At 35.4% G+C, this 25,334-nt stretch overlaps 1 protein-coding gene across 1 annotated transcript in view; it reads right to left on the minus strand.

Annotated features, from left to right (window-relative positions):
- Positions 1 to 25,334, minus strand: part of CADM2 (cell adhesion molecule 2) — a 183,231-nt gene that overhangs the window by 133,188 nt on the left and 24,709 nt on the right. The window contains exon 4 of the mRNA XM_064273481.1: positions 7,817 to 7,987. Coding sequence (XP_064129551.1) covers positions 7,817 to 7,987 — 171 coding nt within the window. The remainder of the gene's footprint in view (positions 1 to 7,816; positions 7,988 to 25,334) is intronic.

The following is a 25,334-nucleotide window of genomic DNA, read 5'->3' on the forward strand; positions in this document are numbered from 1 at the left end:
AATGAAGGGTAGAATCCTTCTAGCTTGCGGTCTAGAGGGAGAGAGAGACAGACAGGGTCTGAAATGCAGGGAGTTGTCAGATTCCTGAGACTGGGTTAGTACCCAGTGACCTGGTCCTCAGTGGCCAGGGATGTTTTGACCTAACTCTGGTAGTTAAGGTGAGAAGAAAGTGCCACAGAGGTGGCTGATGATGAAGAACTTAGAGATATGGGAAGGTGGAGCCTGGATCCATTTTTAGGTTGGAATTGGATTTATGCTGACCCTTGCCACACAGCTAGCAATAAAGGTGGGATTTACCAACCTTGTCCCTTTAGTAGTAGTTTAGTTATTAGCATTGCAGCCACTAATTTGAAAGTTAAAATATTTTTATATGGATTTGATTTTCAAATCCTTTCATTCTCATTTTATTATCCTTGTTTTATTCTCTATTAAATTGACTGGACAAAAATATTTATAAAAGATATGTTGACATCTATACTATCTATACATTCTAAATTTTAGCACCAAATATTGGTGTTATTTTTTATTGTCTCTTTACAAAAATAATTTGCATGTTTAATAGAGTTTTAAAACTTCTAAACCATTTTGTAAATGCATACTTTATTATAAGCTTAATTAGTAAAAGCTACTTTAGAATACATACAATAAATACAATTATCATTATTATTTTAATTTTTGCAGTCTGCACTCTCACATATATATGCTCCGTCACTGAGGTTTAATAAAACAAAATGGAACAAAAATGCTTTAATGAAATAGAAACATTAGAGGAACTATTTGAACCTCTACATTTAAGTGGTTCAAAATACTTCATGACTCTATTACTTCTGATAATTTGATATTGAAGAGACTAAACAAACTATTCCTAATATTGATAAAAGAAAAAAAAAATTCATATTCCTAGAGCAAAATGTGCCAGTATTACCTTCCTGTGGGTTATATTACAAATGATTCTATCTTCCTTGAAAGAAATTAAAAGTCTTTTGTGTTCTTATAATTTGTCACACATTAGGGTACCTTTACTAATGTACTTAAAATGTGCTTTTTGCTAAACTACATAGATTACTTTATGCTTATATCATGCATATGTTCTACAAGCTTTGTGCAATTATTTTTGGCTCTTAAAAATTCTTCTATGGCATTCCCAGGTATAAATGAGCCATTTTGTTAGTAAGGCAAACACTTTAATTTCTGGGAAAGTAAGATAGTTTTCTTTTCACCTTTCATGGCTGCTTTTGCATTTTGTGACTCTAGACTATAGATAATTTCTGGTAGAAAAGACAATTAGATAATCAGCATTTCACAAATGAGATGTCAGATGAGAAAGATGGTTATTTTAAAACACTACTTGGAACATTCACCTTCCTGTCTAATAAACCTATATAGCCTGAAACATTTAATGAAATGCTCTCTATAATAAATAGAAAAGTAGTGGGGGCATGATTGATATAACACAGGGCAATTTAAAATAACCTGTCCTAGGCAAGAGAGGTATACAGGTTTTTGAAAGAAGGGTCGAGTAGATGGGAACAATTGTTTTTTTTTTTTTTTTTTTTTAAGTAAAACAGAACAAACGACTAAAACCTCCATTGGATGAAGAATCTCTGCCCATTTCTGAAAATATTTCTGTTCTGTATCCTGTATACCTACAGTGGAAATGAAAATAAAAACAACATACTTAAAATACCCAAACACACCTGGATTGAATGTCTTCTACTATAACCAGAGTTTTATCTATTTATTTGTGTATTTATTTATTTTTATCTATTTTACTGGATTAAGTGGAACTAAAGGGAGAACTGATTGAGTACATGAAAGTCCAGAAAAGTAGCAGAAGTATAGCGTCCAGAACTCATTTACTACAAACCCATTGTCATTGAGTCGATTCTGACTCCTAGTGACCCTACAGGACATAGTAGAACTGTTCCACTGTGTTTCCAAGGGGCAGCTGGTGGATTGAAACGGCCGACCTTTTGGTTGGCAGCCTAAGCTCACCTTAGCTCTTAACCACTGTGCCCACCAGGGCTCTAGACACAAAATTATGGTATTTAAAACAGCAAAACAAAGAAAGCATCTCTTTACAAATATTTTGTTACATTCTATAATGCAAATTGTTAGGCAGAAAATGGATTAACTGTATTATTCATTTGCATGCTACCTTGAATGGAAATATAATTTCAAGCAGAAAAAGGTCAGGACAGCAGACTGACCATTTAACTCCTTCTAAAGATACAATTTTAACAACAATGAACTCACAATTCTTCTGTTATTTTCAATTTACATAACGCATTTATTTTCATTCATAATTAACCTAATTGATCCCATTTAAACATGCAATTTTAACATCTTTCCTTTTCCCCTCCTCCCTCCTTCCCTTCCTTCTTCTCTTCCTTCCCTCCTCCCTCACTCTCTGCCTCCCTCATTCCTTTCCTTTCTTTTCTTCTTCCTTTCTTCCTTTCTCCCTCTCTTTTTTTGTTGTTCAGATTAATTTTGTTAAGGCTTACATACAGGGTCTCCTCTCTTGGTAACTTTAACTATTTCCTTTATTTTAAAACAGTTCTGACAAGCATGTACAAATAGTTACATTTATAGGCAAAGCATGGCACCATTATTAAACATGAACTACCAAACAAATCCTAACGATAACGTCAGACTTCACTATTAGATGAACTATATAAAAAAACAGACTTTAACACACACATATACGCAAACACTTTTATAATCTGGTCTCCTATTCTTCCACCTTTGTAGTTCAATGTCACAGTACTAAAATGCTGTCTTAGAACACTCATTATTCTGAAAGAGTTTACTAATCTGTCTCTTGGGTTTTTCATTTTCAGTAAGAGTTGGTTTTTATGTAGTTTTTGTCAGCGGCACATATAAAAGATGAACATCCAGTTATGCATATTTTCTTCTTTTCTGTGTTTTGTGCATAGTTCTTTTGTTAGTACAGATACATTATTCCTACTGAGAATTAAATAAATTCTGACTCATCCAATCCTTTCCTAAAGAAATTAAATCAGACAAATAAAAATCATTGTTTCAGAGAGATCTGTGTACAAACAGGGAGATGAATTAGAGTTTTCATCTCTAAGAGAATGGCTTTTTGCACTGCTCAGGTGCAAAGTACGCTGTTACAAATAGGGTGAAACTTACCAATATCTCTGGTCCATAATGATAAAGTACACATTACATTTTTTTTTAATTTCAGTTTTAAAAGTACTCTCTTCTATCATAGCGACAGTATTTAAATTCATGATTAACATTTTATAAAGAAATAAATGTTTCTGTGATTTAATTTAAAGGGTGCATCCTAAATTGTTTATCACAGGATTACCACAGATTAGGGGTTTTTAAATTCTTAGCTCTACTACTTTTTACACAAAGCTCCTTGGTGCTAAGAGTTAAACTTTCCTTGCTTATGCTCATTATACTTGGCTTCCCACAATAATACTGGGTTTTTAATATCTCCTGTAGCCATAACTGGAAACCCTGGTGGCATAGTAGTTAAGTGCCACGGCTGCCAACCTAAGGGCTGGCAGTTCGAATCCGCCGGGCACTCCTTGGAAACTCTATGGGTCAGTTCTACTCTGTCCTAAGGGTCACTATGAGTCAGAATCGACTCGATGGCACTGGGTTTGGTTTGGTAGCCATAACTGTTTCCATTATTGTAGATAAATATTTACTTTTGCCATTCACCTCAGAAAAGGATAGCAGCTCCTTTGCACTTGGGATTCTAAATTCTAAATGTTTCTCTCTCTAATTGGGTTAGTCCTTGTGGCTAATCATGACAGAAACTTTTGAAATCAATGAGGACATTAAACTTACGCTCCATAAATTGTAAGGGAACCACTTTCTTCCTTTTCCAAATCTACTTCTACTTCACCCACTTACATCCGTGGGAATTTCTGTATCACACTGTCTTAGTTTCCTAGTGCTGCTGTAACAGAAATACCACAAGTGAGTGGCTTTAAAGAACAGAAATGTATTCTCTCACAGTTTAGGAGGCTAGAAGTCTGAATTCAGTGCACCTGCCATAGGGGAAGGCTCTGTGGGAAGATCCTCATTGGTGATCTTCGCGTGGCATCTGCCTTCTCCTGTATGTGTTGCTTCTCTGTCTAATCTGCTCTTTTATAACTCAAAAGTAATTAGGCTCAGGACACACCCTGCACTGATATGACCTCATTAGCATAGCAAAGAAGGAGCCCTAGTGGCACAGTGGTTAAAGCACTCAGCTGCTAACAAAAAGGTTGGTCGAACCAACGGCTGCTCTGTGGGAGAAAGATGTGGCAGTCTGCTTCCATAAAGATTTACAGGCTTGGAAACCCTGTAGGGCAGTTCTGCTCTATCCTATAGGGTGGCTATGGGTCAGAATTGACTCAACAACAATGATTTGGTTTGACATTAACAAAGAAAACACTATGCCCAGATGGAATTACATTCATAGGTAGACAAGTTTGGATTCCAACACATATTTTGGAGGAATATGAGTTAATCCATAATATCTTTCCACCACGTGGAGTCATGATCTATTCTCTCCGGAAACAACCATCAAGATGCTGTTGTCATTGTTCTGAGATGTTTATAAAGACCACACACAATTTGTTCAATTTGCTTTAATTTTATTGCTGACTCTTGCATCATGCATCCTCCCCCACCCTCCACTCCTTCTTTCATCTCTGGGGAATGTTTCACAACCCTAAAGGGACATTCATCTTTATCATCAGTTAGTTTTAATTAACATCACATATTTGAATGATGGTATGCTAGATGCTAGGAAAAATCATTTTAAATAGATCTGGTCTCTGCCTTCCAGCCACTTGCCTATTAAAACATGATAGTAATAAGTTGTTATTTTTAATTGACCAGCCTTTACAAGTATATAATTATCAATGTAAAACTTTCTTAAAAAAATACACAAATCTATTGATTTTTTCCATGAAGTATTGCTTAATAACGCATATTTGAAATATGATGAACAGCTAAAAGAACCCAGGAAATGCACAATAGTTCCATTTTGGACTCCAAAGAAAGTGAAAAATGACCTTGGGAGCTGGCGATTGCCATCTGACAGCTAAGCTGAAATATTACCAACAAGCATAACTCTAAGGAATATCAACAATGATCAGATAAAGCCACTCCTGTGACTGGGATAGAATAAGACAAAGACAAGTCCATTCCACAACCAGGTCTGAAACAAGACAAAGACAAAGATACTCGGCAACCACAGAAATTGGCATGATTGACTATCTTGCCTTTGTAATGCTAACTCTTGACTTGGTTTAGTACTTCTTCTAGACAAAAGTTCACAATATAACCAATCACTGAATTGCCCCCAGTTCTGCCAGCACCCAATCCATAACTCTCTTTAGAATATTCAGCAGAAGCCTAAATCCTATAATAAACCTTGTTAAGAATGGAATTGACTTGACAGCAACTTTTTTTTTTTTTTTTTAGCTTTTTCTTACCTAGACCCTGCGATTATCTCTTCCTACAGCAAACCAATAAATCTAATTTTGCTTTACTAGTGGTAAGTTTCTGGTGATCATTGGCTGGCAAACTTTAAACTCATCATGACTTGATTTTGTTCATTTCTTTCATTGTATGTTAGAAATTGCAGTTAAATTAGTAATTAGATTTTTAAAAAGTCTTGCCTTTATATTTTTATACAAGTATAAAAAAGGTTACGTTAAAGAAACTGATGAGCTGGGTCCTTTCAATATATCAAATTATGCAATTTTCCATATATTGAAAAGCCTATCAATTGAATAAGAAATAGAAAAGGGAAGAAAATTGACATTTATTGAAAGTCTATTGGATCACATGTACTTTACTTAAGTATCTCATGACCCTCACAGAAATGATCTCTCAGATTATAAACGAAGCTTGAGCAGTTTCAGTACTATTCTTCAAGGTCACACTGAAAATAAGTTGAAATTTAGAGACAATCTCAATTTGGGCTGTAAAATATGCTTGTTTCTGAATCTGCTTCGACGAGAACATGAGAAAAAAAATTGGCCCAGTATAATAGAAATTTTTTAAATATTATAATAAACCCAATGACAGGTAAACTGAATAATTAAAAAAAAATGAGCATGTCATAATCAGATGATATTTTATAAAAAGGTGGAAAAAAAAAAAAAAAAACCCTAGTCCCCTGGTAGTTCTCTGATCTTTTCTCCTAGTACTCTACTTTGTCCTGTCAACCCTGTTCCGATGGTACTGATCTCCTTGCTGTTCCTAGCAACATAAAAACAACAGGCATGCTTCTCCCTCAGGACCTTGGTTCTCTTCCCTCTGCAATACACGCATACACACACACACACACTCGCTTACTTTCCTTGATTGACTCCAAACCCACCTCTCCAACTGCCCTTTTTATCACCTTGCCCTGCTTCATTTCTGCCCATAGCACTTATCAATATGTAACATGCTCTATGTTGTATTTATTTATTTAATATGTTTTTCTTTCATTTTTTTCTAGAATGGATCTGGAATTTGTTGGCTGGAGTATTGGTGATTTTGAAACTTGGCCATAACCTCAAATGGTTTTATTGTTGTTCTTTTTCATGCACTGCTGTTACCTCAGTGGAGCCCTAGTGGCCCAGTGGTTAAAAGCTACAGCTGCTAACCAAAAAGTGGGCCATTCGAACCTACCAGCTGTTCCTTTGAAACCCTATGGGGCAGTTCTACTCTGTCCTATAGGGTTGCTGTGAGTCGGGATCAACTTGAAAGTAATGGTTTTTTTTTGTTTTTTTTTTATGGGTAATCTGAGTGCTCAGTGCCTAGTGTCTACTACATTGTAGGCTCTCAGTGAATACTTGCTGCATAAATAAATGAACATAAAATGCAATGAGACATTTTAGTAGAACATTAATTCAAATTTACTGTTTTAGGATTTAATGAAACATCATATCATACTCAAATTCTAAACTCAAGCCATAATTTTATCATAAAAAAATATAAAAAAAAATTTATCATAGATAAAAACAAATCCCCAATATCTGGAAAATAGAGAAATGCAATTCAGAAAATATAAGCTCCTGTCTTCTGTTCTTTTCTACAGCATACATATTTCAGTTCATTCACTTTCATTTTTATAAATATTTTTTCTAGGACCTTGATACCAAACCAACCAAACCCACTGCTGTCAAGTCCAGTCCCACTCATAGCGACCCTATAGGACAGAGTAGAACTGCCCCATAGAGTTTCCAAGGAGCGCCTGGCAGATTTGAACTGCCAATCCTTTGGTTAGCACTTAACCACTACACCACCAGGGTTTCCCAGGACCTTGATAAGTACTAAAAATGCCATGATTGCAAGTATACCATCTCCTACTTGTGTGAACTTGAGTCGGTGACTCAATCTCTATACCCTTCAGTGTCTTCATCAGTAAACTACGACTGAGAGGAACTACTCATCTGGCTGTTATGAGGATTGAATGAGATCATGCCAGTAAAGCATTCGGCACTGCACTTGGCCCATTGGAGTCACTCAATTAATAGTATTATTAATAACGAGGCTGATGGCCAAAATTATTACTTATCTGCCCACATACATACATACCTAAAGCAACTATTTAGAACATAGGCATTTTAATCTTATAATATTTATTTTATTTTTCTTCATTGTCAAGGATGACACTCATACAAGGACTACTTTTCTTTGAATATGATTAACACTAATGAGTGTATTTTTACTTCCTTTCACTTTAGATACTGCTGTACGTTTGCTGCAATCAGGTAATATTAGAATGGCTGTGAGTGTAGAGGACGAGGTTTGGTGCAGAGAAAAGTAAGAAGGAGTATTTACTTACAGTGTATTTCTAGCACCTGCATCGCTACCTGAGGGGTGGCATTGAGGGACTCATGGTCTACTCTGCAGACGATTGCCACTCCGTCGTCACTCCTGTCCACTCGGAAGTCCAATGTGCTGCTGACAGTAAATGTCTTGCGATTTGCATCCTCTTCTTTTAAGTACTTTACATCTGAAAATAAAATATGAACCTTAAAATTCTGTGACATCGTCTTTCACAATTTCAAAGATTTCTTTTACTCTAGCCAATACTTAAAGCACCTTTTTACTATATTTAAGGCAAAAAAAAAAAAAAAAAAAACCCAAACTAGTTGCCCTCAAGTCGATTCTGACTCACACCTCTATTCCAACTGATAAGACTCTATAGGACAGAGTAGAATTGCCCCATAGGGTTTCCAAGGTGCAGTTGGGGATTAGCAGCAGAGCTCTTAACCATTGAGCTGAAAACAATGGAGCAGAAGAAAAGTGTGGTGCAGAACTCAAATTCACTTAAAAAAAACCAGACTTAATGGTCTGACTGAGACTGGAGGAACCTCAGCAGGCACAGCCCCCAGACTCTGTGTTAACTCAGAACTAAAACCATTCCCAAAGCCAACTCTTCAGACAAAGACGGGACTGGACTCTACAACAAAATAATAACTGTGAATAGTGTGCTTCTTAGTTCAAGTAGATACATGAGACTTAATGGGCAGCTCCAGTCCTGAGGTAAGATGAGAAGAGAGAAGAGGACAGGAGATGGTTGAATGGGCACGGAAAACTCCGTGTGGACAGGAAGAGGGTGCTAGCTAGAGTCACGTAACAATATATGTACAAACTTTTGTATAAGAAATTAACTTAAGCTGTAAACTTTCATGCAAAGCACAATTAAAAAACAAAAATATTTATTTAACATTTAATGCATTTCAACTTAATCAAATAAAAATATAATTGCTTCAAAAATTAATTTTAAGAGAAAAATACAGAAATAAAAGGGCGCGACACAGTGTTTTCATTCCTTTGTCTCAAATTCACCTAGATTATAACTAGACAATACTTCTTTCTATTCCATTTGAAAAATGCAGGCCATTTTACTAAATTAGTCTCCTTCTAGACTTCAGTTTTACTGAAAGATAATCTTAATTGTCTGAGCCAGAAGCACAGTTGGGAGAGGTAAATTCACAACTACCTGGTCATGCATAATAGAAAGTATTGTATACCTGAGCGATGATTTTAACAAGAACAATGTGAGGTGAAGATAAACCTCTAGAGAAAATCTGAGAGAGTTGTCACATTTGGTAGAGAAAAGAAGTGCCCATTCATCTGAATATTTTAAATAGCTAATACACCTTTACAGTGAAATTCACATTGAGATAAAGTGCCGCTTGCTTGGCTAAGGAATCCATTTCAGCGTGAATGAGATGCTTTCCTCAAGACGCAGATTCAGTTATCGATTTTTAAATTTATTGTGCATACTTCAGATTCACTGTTCAATGGCATACTTAGGGATTATTTGTTCTTTGTGGAAAAGATCTTTAGTAATATTTTCATTTAATTTGAAATTTCTCAAATCTGAAGTAGCTGCTAAGTAGTGGGCAATTTTAACGGATTAGGAACCAAAACGAGAGGCTAAGGTTAAGATATCATTACAGTAAGATCTTAAAAATACTCGAGGGGAAAAATGTGTCTGGTTCTCTTACAGTTTTATTTGTCACATTATTCCAAATCAAATGACAAATTATATTTTTACAAAAATGGCTTATTTTGCATAATTTTTTTTTTTTTTTTTTTTGCATAGAACGCCTAAAATGCTTGACTTTACTATGTACTTTTATCATGGGTATTTAAAACAGTAAAAGCTATGTATTACCGGTGTCCTGTATGACGAACACAAGTAATCTAAGTTCAGCTTCCCTATTTTGGTATTTTATACAAAGATCTGACTTTGAAAGTAATTCTGAATTTCCTGTGGGCATTTGTATTGCCTATTGAGTTTTACGTATTTCCTGAGAAGTACTGCTATCATATTGAATGATTTTAAGAAAAAGAAAATTAAAATATTTAATAGTAAAAAATAAAGCCAGATAAATGTTATGCCTCATTCTTAAAAGTTCATATGTGTGTAATTGTGTTTACATATTAGGAAGTCAAAATTTACCTAATTAAGATATTTTACTACGAGAGAGTTTTATGTATATTAGGTGTTTTTTGAAAGTAAGAAAAATCCTTTACATTTGGAAAGGGGGAAGGAAGCATAAAATATCAAATTTGTCCTTTAATTATAAATACACCATGTAGGAAATGAGCTTTTATGTAGGATTTGTCCATTAACATGTATGTGTATGACATAACTCATCTCATTTTTGCTGTCGAAATTCAGTTACTGAGAATTTTTTCATTTGAAAATTAGGTTCATCAAACTCAGTTACATTAGAATAAGAGACGAAATGTGTTCCTTACAGTTAAAATAAATCATGATAATACAGATGCATTTATACTTCATTGCTAATATAAGAAAAAATTAAAAAGTTGTTTTGCTTTTGAATGTCTCAGATTTATATAAAAATGTCATCTACATTTTACCTCTGTATTTTTGGTCCTATAAATCTATACCTAGTGTTCTCTTGTTCCTAGCTCTAAGCAGCAGTAGAGAAAATTTAGATCTCTTGACAAGTCACTTTGTAATTACGTTATACAATATATGAGAAATTATTTCAAAATATTCCCTGCTAATTGTTTAATTTTAGTGACAGCTGTGATTGTAAGAATCCACACATCTGCTTCTTTAGCTGTTTTCTTTATAAAACTATCATTTAATGTAATACTAATTGGAAACATAAAATCCGATAGCAACTGTATATAATGTAAAATTTTAATGAGCATCATCCAAATAAAATAAACAAAAGTATAATTTGTTGCTTTTAATATTAGCTGTATGTGACAGCTTATAGGGTTACTAGGAGTCATAAGAAGAACAGAAACAAACTGTTAAGCAGCACCCACATTAATATATTTTCCTATATTTTATTCTGATCCTCTTCTCCAAACAAGCACTCAGGAAATGGTACTTACAAGCTACCTTTCTTCATGGTTCCTGTCTTTTGTAAAATAGCTGATGCGTTCATTATAGAACCAATATAAGTTGTATTTGTGTTTTATAGTTAATTTTCTGATTTCATGTGTTCTTGTTCCATGTTCTATCTTGTTTCAAATTTTTACGATTTTATTTTTTCCTCCTTTGGGATGTTAGTACATTATACTGTGTTCTAGAGCAGGGCTTCTCAAAATGAAATGTGTCTATGAATCACCTGAGGGTACTGTTATGCAGATTCTGATTCATTAGAGGTTATGCCCTGAGCGTCTGCTATTGAGAAGCCAGGGTGTAGCTGATATATTGACGCTGGAGGCACACTTAAAACCAGAGGTAAACAAGGACTTCAGAGGCTTACTCTTCCCCCCCCCACTCCTATTTTTTTTTAATTGCCTCCCTTCCTAAGGTACCATTCTAGCTTTACTACTTTTAAAAATATATATTTTCTTTTTTCACGTTTTTCAAAATATAGATGTTATAATATTATATATTAGTGGATTGACTAGCAAAAATCAAGGACAAATGATAAACAGAGGTATTCGTAAACTTCCTTCTCTTCCATACCCTTTCCGCCACTCTTCCATTTTCTCCCAATGGAATTTCTAGGTATTTACACACCAATTCTTAAATAATCAGAACAATGGTTGCTTTTGATGAGTGGTAGTTGGGAATTTTCTGGGAAGAGATACACAGGAGCTTTTGGGGAAGACAGAAATGCTCAGTATCAAGATAAGGATAACAATTACTCCGATTTTTTATTTTGTCAAAATTGGATAGTTAGAGATACTTTATTTCAACTTCGGAAAACTCTACCTGAAAAAAATAAGAGTTGGAAAAAAATTGGTAATAATAGCAACTGAGTGGGCAACAGAGATAGTGAGAAAAGAATAGTAGGATGTTGATAATTTTGAAGTTGGGCGATGGGTAGAAAGTATTTTGTTATATTATTTTGAGAACTTTGTATATATTAGATTTTCTGTAATAAAAAAATGCTCAGAAAAACGGTCTAGGAAAATTCCTTCAGAACACTAGTTGAAGAATATTATCTTCCTGAACATTTCTTGGTGAAATCTCAAAGAATTTTGATCCTGTCTAAACACACCCAGGAAAATGATACCATTTTCTGAACATTTCTTGGTGAAGTCTCAAAGAATTTTGATCCTGTCTAAACAGACCAAGGAAAATGATACCACCATTTTTACAAAGGGAAATCCTTTTCCTGCTTCCTGTAGTAAGTAGCGTACTGTATCTGACACCACTCAAAATGCAAGACCAATAGTCCAAACTGGGAAACAGCCAGAACTTAGATACAGGTACCCACACTGATAGTGATATATTATCTCCTCATTTGCAGAAGTATGTTAGAATTTATGCAGGATATTTTTTTTTTTTTTATGTGACTGCTCCTTTAAGAGACTTTGATTATAGAATAGCATTCTACTTATATTCAAGATTTAGAAATTTTATCTCATCAAATGCCAAAGGGGGATAAAGAACGGCAGATGTGAGTGTGAGCTAGATGGCTAGAGCCCCCAGCATAAATATGTTTAAAATCCCTGGGTCAAGTTAGCAGGCAAAAAGGTCATCTGGACTTTTTCACATTCAAATCTTTTTTGAAAAATGCCAGATCTCAGGAGATACTTCTATTTTTACCTTGCCCAGATTTAGAATCACCAGAGTCACCTGCCTCTATATCTGTAGTTTCTGGCCATTTTTGAGCTGGATTTTAGAAAATTTAATCCTCTTAAATGAAACTCTCCAGGAGGCTGCTTGTCTCTACAACGGTTCTACTACACCGGATCGGTGTCATGAACTATTCTGATGTGTTTGTTTACCTCACTTGTGATTTTGAATCTGTCTAAACAGGCTCCACGAGGCCTGGTGGTGGAACGGTTGGTTAGGAGTTACAGCTGCTAACCAAAAGACTGGCAGTTCGAATCCACCAGACACTGCTTGGAAACCCTTGGGACAGTTCTACTCTGTCCTATAGGGTTGCTATGAGTCAGAATAGGCTCAGTGGCAACGGGTTTGGAATTTTTGGTTTAAAGAGACCAGGGAAGATGATACCACCATTTTTACAAAGGGAAATCCTTTTCCTGCCTCCTATAGTAACCCTTGGAAACCCTGGTGGCATAGTGGTTAAGTGCTATCTATGCCTACTAACCAAGAGGGTGGCAGTTTGAATCTGCCAGGCGCTCCTTGGAAACTCTATGAGGCAGCTCTACTCTGTCCTATAGGGTCACTATGAGTCAGAATCAACTCGACGGCAGTAGGTTTGGCTTTTTTTGGTTTATGGTAACCCTCTATATCAGACACCGCCCAAAGTGCAAGGCCAAATGTCCACACTGGGCAAAAGTCAGAACTTAAATACGGCTAACCCATACTGATAGTAATATACTGCTTCCTCATTTGGAGAAACACGTTGGGATTTATGTAGGATTTTCTGTGACTGCTACTGATCTGTTTGGTCACTTAATTTTCTGGCCATAAGCAAGGTTCTAGGGTCTCAGTGTATACCCCAGATATAGGTGCTTGTTTAGAGCTTGCACTTTACTATTAGTTTCAGAGTTAGGGTTTGTGAAAGTGGTTTTTGACAGATTAGATGATAATTTTAGTAGAAGAAATCAAGAAATATATTCTAAACACCCATCTCTGTTATTAGTTGTACTTTAATTGTTTGACATTATTGTTAGTGAGCTGGATACATATCTTCCTTCCACAATGAGTAGAAACTATGAGCATGATATGATATAACCTGGATTTATTACTTTTTTTTTTTTTTTAATTAAGTGGCCTTATTGGACAACTGGGCATGAAGCTGGACATGGACAGCTCAACATAAATTCTGTATATTAAATTTCCTAAAACTAAATACAACATTTTTAGAAGATATATGACACCCCATCATTTCTTTTAATTGACATAAAATCAGTATGTCTGGCTAACTCATTCAGTTATATCTGTTTCCTAAGGAAGCCATAACAAATTACCACAAAATGGATAGCACAAAATAATAGAAATTTATTCTCTTACAGTCCTGGAGGCAAGGTGTTGAATACCAGGTGTGGGCAGCGCCACGTTCTCTCTGAAGGCTCCAGAAAAATATCCTTTTTGCCGATTCCTAGCTTTTGATGATTCCTGGCAATTCTTGGTGTCCCTTGGCTTGTGGCTGTATCACTCCAATCTCTCCTTCCATCTTTACATGACCTTATCCTTAGTGCTTGTCTATGTCTCTGTGAATCCTCTCCTCTTCTTATAAGACATCAGTCATATAGGATTTAAAGACCACACTAAAATATTATTACCTCATCTCAACTAATTACATCTGCAAAAAAAACCTATTTAAAATGTTCTGAGGTTTTGGGGGACATAAATTTTCAACGCAGTATAGATGCATATTTTACTGTTTATCTTGGAGAGATAAACTTGGAGAGCCCTCATAGCAAAATGGTTAAGCACTCAGCTGCTAACCAAAAGGTCAGCGTTTCAAACCCACCCAGAGACTTTACAGGAGAAAGACCTGGAAATCTGCTCTTGGAAAAACTACAGCCTAGAGAATTCTGTGGGGCAGTTCTACTCTGTCACATGGAGTACCTATAAGTTGAAATCAACTCAACAGTACAAAACAACAACAACAATCTTGGAGAGAACATCTCTCTCTCTCTCTTTTTTTTTTTTAACTTAAGGTTAAGTGTTAAAAAGATGTTTTACAAAACATTTTGCTTTGATGTTAAGGGTAAACACTTGGTTTTAAATCTTCTCTAAACTTTCTTCAGACCAAAAATAGTGAGGCCATGTCTTATATGATAGAAACTTACAGTTGGGTAACTACTTTAATCTGTGCATTGAAGACCTCAAAAAGAAGTCTTGAGGCAAATCTCAGCTTTGTCTGAGTACTTCTTCATACAACTACAGGCTGAAAGTGGTGGATTTTTACAAATCCTTCTCAGAATACTCAACTTTTATAAGAGGATAGCAGCCTTATATTATGGCGTTGGTGAAGCATCTCTAACGCACCATGGACTGCCAGAAGAACAAACAGATCTGCCTTGGAAGAAATATAGGCAGAATGCTCCTTAGAAGGAGGATGGCAAAACTTCATCTCACATAGTTTGGAAATGTTATCAGGAGGGACCAGTCCCTGGGGAAGGACACTATTCCTGGTAAAGTAGAAGGTCACCAAAAAAAGAGAAAGACCCTCAAAGAGATGGATTGACACAGTGGCTGCAACAATGAGCTCAAGCATAGCAATGATTGTGAGGATGGCATAGGATCAGGCAGCATTTAGTTCTGCTTAACATGGGGTTTTTATGACTCAGAGCTGACTCGAGGGCACCTACCAATACATAATATAGCAGTCTCAATCCTGATTCTTAAAGCTATGGTTCCATCATTACCTGCCAAATAAGTATGGCTGTTCCGTTTGGCAAAGAATATTACTGAAATTCAGTTCTTGTTAATAGATATCAAGAGCTTAGATAACAGAAATAGTATTTATGGAGGATTGATGGAGGGGAGGTGCTTCATTCCTTTTTTTTTTTTTTTTTTTTGTATCTCTCTCATTTTATTCAGACCAGCAGAATATTATACCTTCTTATCAAATTGTTATTAAATGTTACCCCAGAGGTCTGTACTCAGGGGTGCTATATGAATCAGCAGCATGAATCTTCCTGCATGTTGTCTACTTCATGTGGGCTCGTAGATAAACTTTTTCATTCTACTCTCTGTATTACAAAAAGTTGAACTTTTTCTATGCAAAATGGTTTGTGGATATGATTATTAACTGATTGTGTCTCTTCTTATTAGTAGCTAGAAAGAATTAACAAAAGATTGTGATCCACCACTGGCAAATGTTAGAAGCTTTATAAAAAGAATTGGCTTACTAATATCACCTCACATTTCATCTAATTTTCTACACTAATTCACCTTTTGTTCCATTTTCAATATCATTATTTTTACATTAGTTAATTGGTAATTTTTGTATCCATTCATTCCTTCTAGAGCAAAATGAGTTATAAGTAAATAGTCAATGTTCTTCAAAGGCATTGGACCTAGTACAACCATGCATTGATGATTCATGAGCAACATTTGAATATTTATTTAATTTAGTACCTTAGATGAACTTTAAGAACTTGGTTGCTGAGTTCATGAGAATAACAAGTAAGGAATAGGATCATCTCCTTTGAAAGTCTCTAAGGTAAAATCTGAGGTCACTTTCACCAAAGTAGTTCATTAATTCTATGTTTATAAACGTTTGAACTCCTATGACATGTCTGACACAGTGCCAGGTTCTGCTTGTAAAAAGTCAAATAAGGAATGAAATCCTAGTCCAGTGAAGGAGACAGGCGTATAAACATATTATTAAAATATTAAAAAGAAATTAGTATGTTCAAAATACCTAGGAGAATAGCAGTTTGAGACTTAACAATATTGAGTCTCCCTTTGGTCCTTACCCCACTGGATATCTCTTTAGTAGGAGTATGGGAACCCAGTAAACCGTATGGGAGTATAATATATATATATATATGTGTATATATATATATATAGTATGTATGGGAGTATAGGAGTATGGGAGACAGGCTCTTACGGTAGCTCAGGAAATTAGTTAACAATTTCTTGTTAAAGTCCAAGAGAGATATTACCTAGCCTTCAAAAAAATTTTTATTTCAGTTATCACTTGCTTTTGAATAATCACTAGTCATGTGACTATTAGCTATTATTTCTGTACCACTAATATAATAGTTAAAAAAAAAGAAATTATCAGTTTCACCCAATTTTTCCACTTTCTGACTTACACAGCTCTTCACTAGATATAAGTATATCCTACCAATTATTCACAAATACAAAAACTCAAAAAAAAAAAAATGGGGATAGGAGTGGAAATGACATCCTTTTGTAAATCTAATCCCAGACCACAATACCATATTAGAGACTCCTTAACCTTTTAAATCTCACAGAAATACAGTCATGTTTTTGTTGTTGCTAAAAAAAAAAAAAAAAAAAATTGCCTTTGAGTCGATTCTGACTCATAGTGACCATATATTTTAGGCTTTGACTCATAGGGACCCTATGTATAAAAGACAAAAAAAAAGTTATCCAATCCTGTGACATCCTCACAATTGTTGTTATATTTGAGAACATAGTTGCAGCTACTGTGTCAGTCCATCTCATGGAGGGTCTTTCTCTTTTTTGGTGACTCTCTACTTCGCCAAGCATGATGTCCGTCTCTAGGTACATGATAACATATACATGGAGTATATGTTAACATGTCCAAATTATGTCAGATGAAGTCTCACCATACTTGCTTCTAAGGAGCATTCTGGCTGTACCTCCTCCAAGATAGATTTGTTCATTCCTCTGGCAATCCATGATATATTCAATATTCTTTGCCAACACCGTAATTGAAATGCATTACTTCTTCTTTGGTCTTCCTTTTTCATTGTCCAACTTTCACATGCGTATGAGGTAATTGAAAATACCATTGCATGGATCAGGTACACCTTAGTCTTCAATATGGACATCTTTGCTTTTTGAGATTTTCGAGAGGTCTTTTACAGCAGATTTGCCCAATGCAATACGTCGTTTGATTTCTTGACTGTTGCCTCCGTGAGTGAGTGTTGTGGATCCAAGTAAAATGAAATCCTTGACAACTTCAGTCTTATCTCTGTTTATCATGATGTTCCTTATTAGTCCAGTGAGGATTTCTGTTTTCTTTATGTTGAAGTGAAATCCATACTGAAGGCTGTAGTCTTCGATCTTTCTCACTAAGTGCTTCAAGTCCTCTTTGCTTTCAGCAAGTAAGGTTGTGTCATGTGCATATAGCAGGTGGTTAATGAGCCTTCCTCCAAACCTGATGCCCCATCTTTCTTCACATAGTCCATCTTCTTGGATTATTTGTTCAGCAGACAAATTGAATAAGAATGCTGAAAGGATACAACTGTGACACACACCTTTCCTGGTTTTAAACAATGAAGTATCCCTTTGTTCTGTTTGAATGACTGCCTTTTGGTCTATATAGAGTTTCTTTTTGAGCACAATTAAGTGTCCTGGAATTCCCATTTTTTTGCAACATTAGGCATAATTTGTGATGATCCACACATCCCAGTGGCTTTGCACAGTCAATAAAACACTGGTAAACATCTTTCTGGTATTCTCTGCTTTCAGCCAAGATCCATCTGACATCAGCAAGGATTTCTCTCATTCCACATCCTCTTCTGAATCCAAATTGAATTTCTGGCAGTTCCCTGTGGATGTACTGCTATGACCATTTTTGACATAAATCTTCAAAAAATTTTACTTGTGTGTGATATTAATGATAAAAAAAAAAAAAAACCTGATAATTTCCACATTCTGTTGGACCACCTTTCTTTGGAATGGGTACAAATATGGATCTCTTCCTGTTGGTTGGCCAGGTAGCTGTCTTCCAAATTTTTTGGCATAGACAACTGAGTGCATCTGTCATTGAATCCATGTGCTGAAACATCTCAGTTGGTATTCCATCAGTTTCTGAAGCCTTGTTTTTTGTCAATCCCTTCAGTGCTGCTTGGAGTTCGTCCTTCAGTACCATCAGTTCTTGATCATATTCTACCTCTTGTAATGGTTGAACACCAAAAAATTATTTTTGGTACAGTGGCTCTGTGTATTCCGATCTATCTTCTTTGATGCTTCCTGCATTGTTCAATAATTTGCCCATTGAATCCTCCAATATTGCAACTCGAGGCTTGCTTTTTTTCTTCAGTTTTTTCAGCTTGAGAAAGGCCAAGTATGTTCTTCCTTTTTGGTTTTCTAACTCAAGGTCTCTACACATTTCATTATAATACTTTACTTTGTCTTCTTGAGCCACCCTTTGAAATTTTCCGTTCAGATTTTTTGCTTTATCATTTCTTCCATTCATTTTAGCTACTCTATGTTCAAGAGCAAGTTTCAGAGTCTCTTCTGACATCCATTTTAGTCTTTTCTTTCTTTCCTGTCTTTTTAATGACCTTTTGCATTCTTCATGTATGATGTCCTTGATGTCATCCCACAACTAGCCTGGTCTTTGGTCATTAGTGTTCAATGCATCAAATCTGTTCTTGAGATGGTCTCTAAATTTGAGTGGGCTTTTTTTTTTTTTTTTTTTTTTTTTATACTCAAGGTTATACTTTGGTTCCTGTGGACTTGTTTTAATTTTATTCAACTTGAACCTGCAAATGAACAATTGATGGTCTGTCTTGAGTCTTCCCTAGCCTTGTTCTGACTAATGATATTGAGCTTCTCCATCATCTCTTTCCAGAGATGTAGTCAGTTTGATACCTGTATATTCCATGAGGCAAGATCCACGTATAGTCATCATTCTCGTTTTTGAGAAAAGATAATACCAATGAACAGTTTGTTGGTTTTGCAAAATTCTAACAAGTGATCTCCAGCATCGTTTGTATCACCAAGGCCATTTTTCCCAACTACTGATCCTTCTTTGTCTCCAACTTTCACGTTCCAATCACCAGTAATTAACAATGCATCTTAATTACATGTTTAATCAATTTCAGACTGTAAAAGTAGGTGAAAATCTAATTTCCTCATCCTTAGTATTAGTGGTTGGTACGTAAATTTGAATAACAGTCATATTAATTGGTCTTCCTTGTAGGTGTATGTATATTATCTTATCGCTGACAATGTTGTAGTTCAGGAGAGATCTTGAAATGTTCTTTTTGACAATGAATGTGATGCCATTCTTGTTCAATTTGTCATTTGCTGCATAGTAGACCATATGATTTCTGATTGAAAATAGCCAATACCAGTCCATTTCAGCGCATTAATGCCTAGCATTAATCTTCAGAGATGTCCCTTTGAGAAGTAAGATGCTCCTGACCCAAGCCCTGGTATTTTCAATTGCTTTATATGCATGCCTATGCTGGGCAATGAATAAGGAAGACAGAAGAATCAATGACTTTGAGTTATGGTACTGGTGAAGAGTATTGAATATACCATGGACTGCCCAAAGAGTGAACAAATCTGTCTTGGAGGAAACACAGACAGAATGCTCTTTAGGAGCAAGGATGGGGAGACTTCATCTCACATACTTAGGACATGTTATCAGAAGGGACCAGCCCCTGAAGTAGGACATCAAGCTTGGTAAAGAAGAGGGTCAGTGAAAAAGAGGAAGACTCTCAACGAGATGGATTAACACAGTGGTTGTTTCAAGTGTAACAATGATTGTGAAGATGGCACAGGAACAGGCAGTGTTTCATTCTGTTGTACATAGAGTTGCTATGAGTTGAAATCAGATCAATGGCACATAACAATAACAACAACAAAAACCGTGCATCATAGGATACTTTAAAGAAAATGAAAAACAATGCACAGAAAGAAGAAAATATATGCAAATCATGTATCTGCAAAGGGAGCTGTTTCTAGTACATAAACAGCACTTACAACTCTGTAGTGTATTAAAACAGTATAATCCAATTTTTTTTACAAAAATGGGCAAAGATCTAAATAGACATTCTTTCAAGGAAGATAAACACATAGTCAATAAGAACATGAAAAGATGCTCAGTATCATTTGCCATCAGTGAAATGCATATCAAAACCAGAATGCAATACAACTTCACACTCACTAGAATGGGTATAAACAAGAAGATGGATAACAGCAATTGTTGGTGAAAATGTGGAGAAATTAAAAACCTCATGCACTATTGATTGGAATGGAAGGTGGTACAGCCACTCCAGAAAACAATCTTTCCATTTTATAAGAGATAAAACAGAGTCACCATATGACCCAGTAATAAATACATTTTTCAGTTAAATAAATAAGGTAAATGGAAGCATAATTCAATGCAAAAATTTGTACTTGAATTTTCATAGAAGCACTATTGTTTAAGAGCTTGGCTGCTAATCAAAAGTTTAGCAGTTCAAATCCACCAGCCACTCCTGTGAAGCCCTATGGGGCAGTTCTACTCTGTCCTGTAGGGTTACTACGAGTCAGAACTGACTGGATGGCACTTAAAAACAATTTTTCATAATAGCCCAAAACTGTAAAACTCCAAATGTTCATCAATTTATGAATAGATAAACAAAATATGGTATATATATATATATACATATACAATGAAATATTATTCAGCAATTAAAAAGAATGAAGTACTGTTACATGTTACCTCATGGATGAACCTTGAACATGTTATGCTAAAAAGCTAGTCACAAAAGACCACATATTATGTGATTGCATTTGTATGAGAAGTCCAGAATAGGTAAAATCATAAAAATATAAAATAGATTTGTGGTTGCCTAGAGTTGGAACAGATTAGAGGAAAATAGGGAGTGATTGCTTACAGATACAGGGTTCTCTTGAGATGATGAAAATGTCCTAAAATTGGTTGTAGTAAGGGTTGAATAGCTCTGTGAATATACTAAATATATTGAATTGTATACTGTAAATGTTAACTTGGATGGTATATGAATTACATCTCAAAAAAATGTTAAATAAAATAAATAAATAAGGAAAAATAACTAACCTTTTGTCTGGCTGTAATTCAAGAGGTATACACATAATGCTTTAAAAAGTTTTTTTTTAAATAGATAAAATAAAAATAAGACAGTCACTGTCTTGGAAGGAAAAGACTATGTAATGACTATTTTTATTAAAACACACACACACACAACAGAGTATTTAGAATTCAAGCTAGTATATAAAATAGTAGACAAAAAATGAACTTAGAACTTTACAATCCAACTCTAATGTACTGTACTTTAGAATGACATCAGTAGTATAAATTATCTATAAATCCCCCATTACTGATGCAAATGGAAAAAAAAAAAACAACACAGGTACTACTACACTAAGATGTCGATTTGGCTATACTATTGTGAGAAATTATTTGAATCTAACAATTTCTGTTGCTCAAAGGATTAAAGGATGATTTTTAGAAAGATCTGATTCATAAGTTTTATAAACTATCCTCTTGGGTCAAAATATATTCATTAGCCAAAGCTGACGGGATCAATGACCATCTCTCCCCAGATCCCACAATAACCATAAAGAAGTGCATGCCCATAAAAAGCTAGAGATGAAGAGTCAGGGGCTAGGGGGAATGTTTCTTAGCACATGTCGAAGACACGAAAAAAATTTTTAAATAACTTGGGGAGAATTTGAGCAGACATTGAGTTTCTTCATCAGCAGTTTAGAGATGAAATGCGAGCAAATTTTAGTATTTATGTTATAATCTCAGAATTAGTCAGAGGCAATAACTCCTGGGTGATTGAAGTGTGTACTTGCTTTAACCCTTAAAATAAAAGCATTGATTAAGAGTAATAAATAAACAAATGAATAATATATATGTAATCTTTTTTTTACACATATATGTGTACTGCTGATGTGTGTATACATCTGTGTACGTATATATGGAATGCTGTTTTGACAGTAAGTAAAAGCTAGTCAAAAACGTATATTTATGTATCTCATTATATGCATGCTAGAACTTTCCTTTCCATTCCCACAATGTATGAATTAAGGTGTCAGCCAGGGCTCTGAGGTTCGGGTTCCTCTTTCAAGCTCACTGGTTTTGACAAAATTCATTTCCTTGACTGAGATTCCTGTTTTCTCACTAGCGATTTGCTGGGGACCACTTTTAGCTCCAAGAGGTTTTTTACCATGTGGCCTCCAGAAACAGATCACAGGACGGCTGTTTGCTTTCTTCCAGGCCATGAGGAGAATGTCTCTGTGACTCCTCATTCTTTATGTTAGGCCCACTCAGGATTACCTTCTTTTGATTAACTCAAAAGGGACCATAATTACATCTGCAAAATCTTTTTTTTGCCAAATAAGATAACATAATCAAGGGAATGATATAATTACAAGACCTCCTACACTCAGGGGAAGGGACAATACAAGGGTGTGGGTCATTGAGAGTTGTCATAGAATTCTGCCTACAAGCTATTTACGTGTAATAGAAAATTCAAGATTTTATGATAGTGAATGCTCAAATTACAAATTACTAATCTTATCTATGGAATGAATGTGAGTTCTCAGGGAGCTGATAGAGACATTTAGGAAGGCAAGAGTCATTTATTTTCTACACTAAATGCCAAATATTCAGACTCCCTTGCTACTCAGAAGATTAAAGGTTGCAGTGAAACCACCTGTAGTTTTGGATGTAGAGCTGCCCAGAGGCACAAAAGTGTTTCTGAGTCAGAAGATTGAGGGGAAAAGAAAAACAGAGTTAGATTAAAATTTAGGTTGTTTCATTTTCCTGTTTAAATCTTATTTTAAAAAAAAAAAAAATTCTCATCATTGCTTACAGAATAAAGTCTAAGTCCTTAAACTGAAATAAAAGATTTTCTATGACCTGTCCTCTGCCTCCTTATTTATGATTTTACCATGCCTTGCACATGAGTTTCACAATTACTTCAAACAACTATTACATGAGTTTACATAAAAGCATGATGATCCTTTCTTTAGAAGATCATACCACCTCCGTGCACCCTCAACTCATATGAGTGCCTATTCATTGTTTAAGATCCATTTACTCATTTAACAGGTATTTACTGAGTGCCTATGTTCATCAATGCTTTGTTAAGCCGTTACATCACTCACAATGTAGGGCTCTTCTCTGCTTCCTGTATATCAAAACAATGGCCAGTTCATATATCTATCACTGTATTTATTAGATCCTTTGTTTACATGTCTTTCCCCAAGCGACCTATTAATTCCTTTAGGATTATTCTGTTTTATTTGTTTATACATATAATTCTAATTCAGAGCTTGGTGCAATTACTCAACCATGATTTTTGAACTTGATAATAATAACAATAATAATAATATCTATAACATATTCAGTGATTCCTTGTATGTAAAAACACTTTATACCAATTGGCTCATAAAATGTCCTTGCAACAGCATTCTGAGGTAAAAATTATAGTCCTCATTTTGCAGAAGAGAAACTAGACCTGGAAGACAGAGATAAGATTTTTCTACACATTACTGATACCTCTCAACTTTACATTCCCTAGACCAGTGTAGTCCCCAAACAGGTGAATCACTATCACCCAGGAACTTGTTAAAAATGAAAAAATTCAGGTTCTGCCTCATACCTTCTCAATCAGAAAATCTGTCTGAGCCCTGTAATCCGAGGTGATGAAGGCACAAGTTAAAGTTTGAGAACCACTGCTCTATAATGTAATATGGGACTACTCTGGCCAGGCTAATGTGATCATCTAGTTTTTTCAACAACTTTCACCCAGGAACTTGGATATTATTTTCCAGGGCTTCAAACCGGTTCATTCCAGTTTGACCCCTCTGCTGAGAATTTGCATTGCCACCCCTAGGTATACTGAATCAGAATTCCCAAGGGATCTTGTTAAAATATAGATTCTGATTCAGTATATCTGGAGCGAAAAGGCAAATCCTCAGCAGGGGATTGAACTGGAATGAACTGGTTTGAGGCCGTGTTATATTTGTATGTTAGAGAGTGATGGAGAGAGGATAAAGATTTGTAGAGATACAACTCATCCTAAAACAGAAGTCACTTGCAGGTCTACACAACAAATACATAGAGTCTGGAAATTAACACTGTGTTCAAAACCTGAGCTGGAAAATACTTAGTTAAAATATATAGGAATAAGCTTTTCCTTTGCCTGCAATAACTTCTTTGGAAACTACACAAAATGTCCCATGTTCTTTATGGGAAAATATTCTCCACAAGTGTCTCATCTCTCTAAAGACATCTTAAGCGTCTCCAGGTCACAGATCTTGTTTTTCATCATTTGGATCATCACTGATACAGCATTGAGTACTGTGAAATTAGGAGGTACTCAATGATTTCTTATGGAGTTGAACTGGTTTGGATAAGCCTATCATTTATCTTCGCTTTATGCCTGCATTGCCTTTTTAAAAAAGTGTCAAGTGATATTGTAGTAAAAACAGTTCAAATTGTAATATGAAGTCAAATTTTGATCTCTGAAAAGACAACCTAGTACAAGGTAAGCGTGGCGCGTGCTTTTAGTGAGAGTGTCTGCTGAGAATTTTAAAACGAAATTTCACCGAGCACATGCCGAGGACAGCAACAGTAATGAACGTGCGCTCTCTGTGGAGCATTGCACTCCTCATATTTTCATACGCACTTATAAAAATAAACTTTATACTTCTCAGGCTGTTCACCATCTGTTTGGGAAGACAGGGTTTGCAAACAGAAAAAGCTATCGAAGAATCCAAGTGTAGGGATGATGAATGTGCTGGAAGTGGTCATGCAGGGGGAATAAAAGGAGGCTTCACCCTCTGAATGCAGCACATCCCATGTAATGAGTCTGTACGTGTTCTAATCTTGATGTTTTGGTCTCGACGGAAGGGATTTAACATATGGTAGTTTACAAGATCAAACTTTTTTGCTTTTACAATAAACAACGGTCCACTCGCATCTGCTTGGCATTGAGAGCAGAAGTCAAATTTATCAAAAATTAAACTATTTCATAAAAATTTG

Source organism: Loxodonta africana, chromosome 20 (assembly GCF_030014295.1).
Source record: "Loxodonta africana isolate mLoxAfr1 chromosome 20, mLoxAfr1.hap2, whole genome shotgun sequence".
NCBI lineage: Eukaryota > Metazoa > Chordata > Mammalia > Proboscidea > Elephantidae > Loxodonta > Loxodonta africana.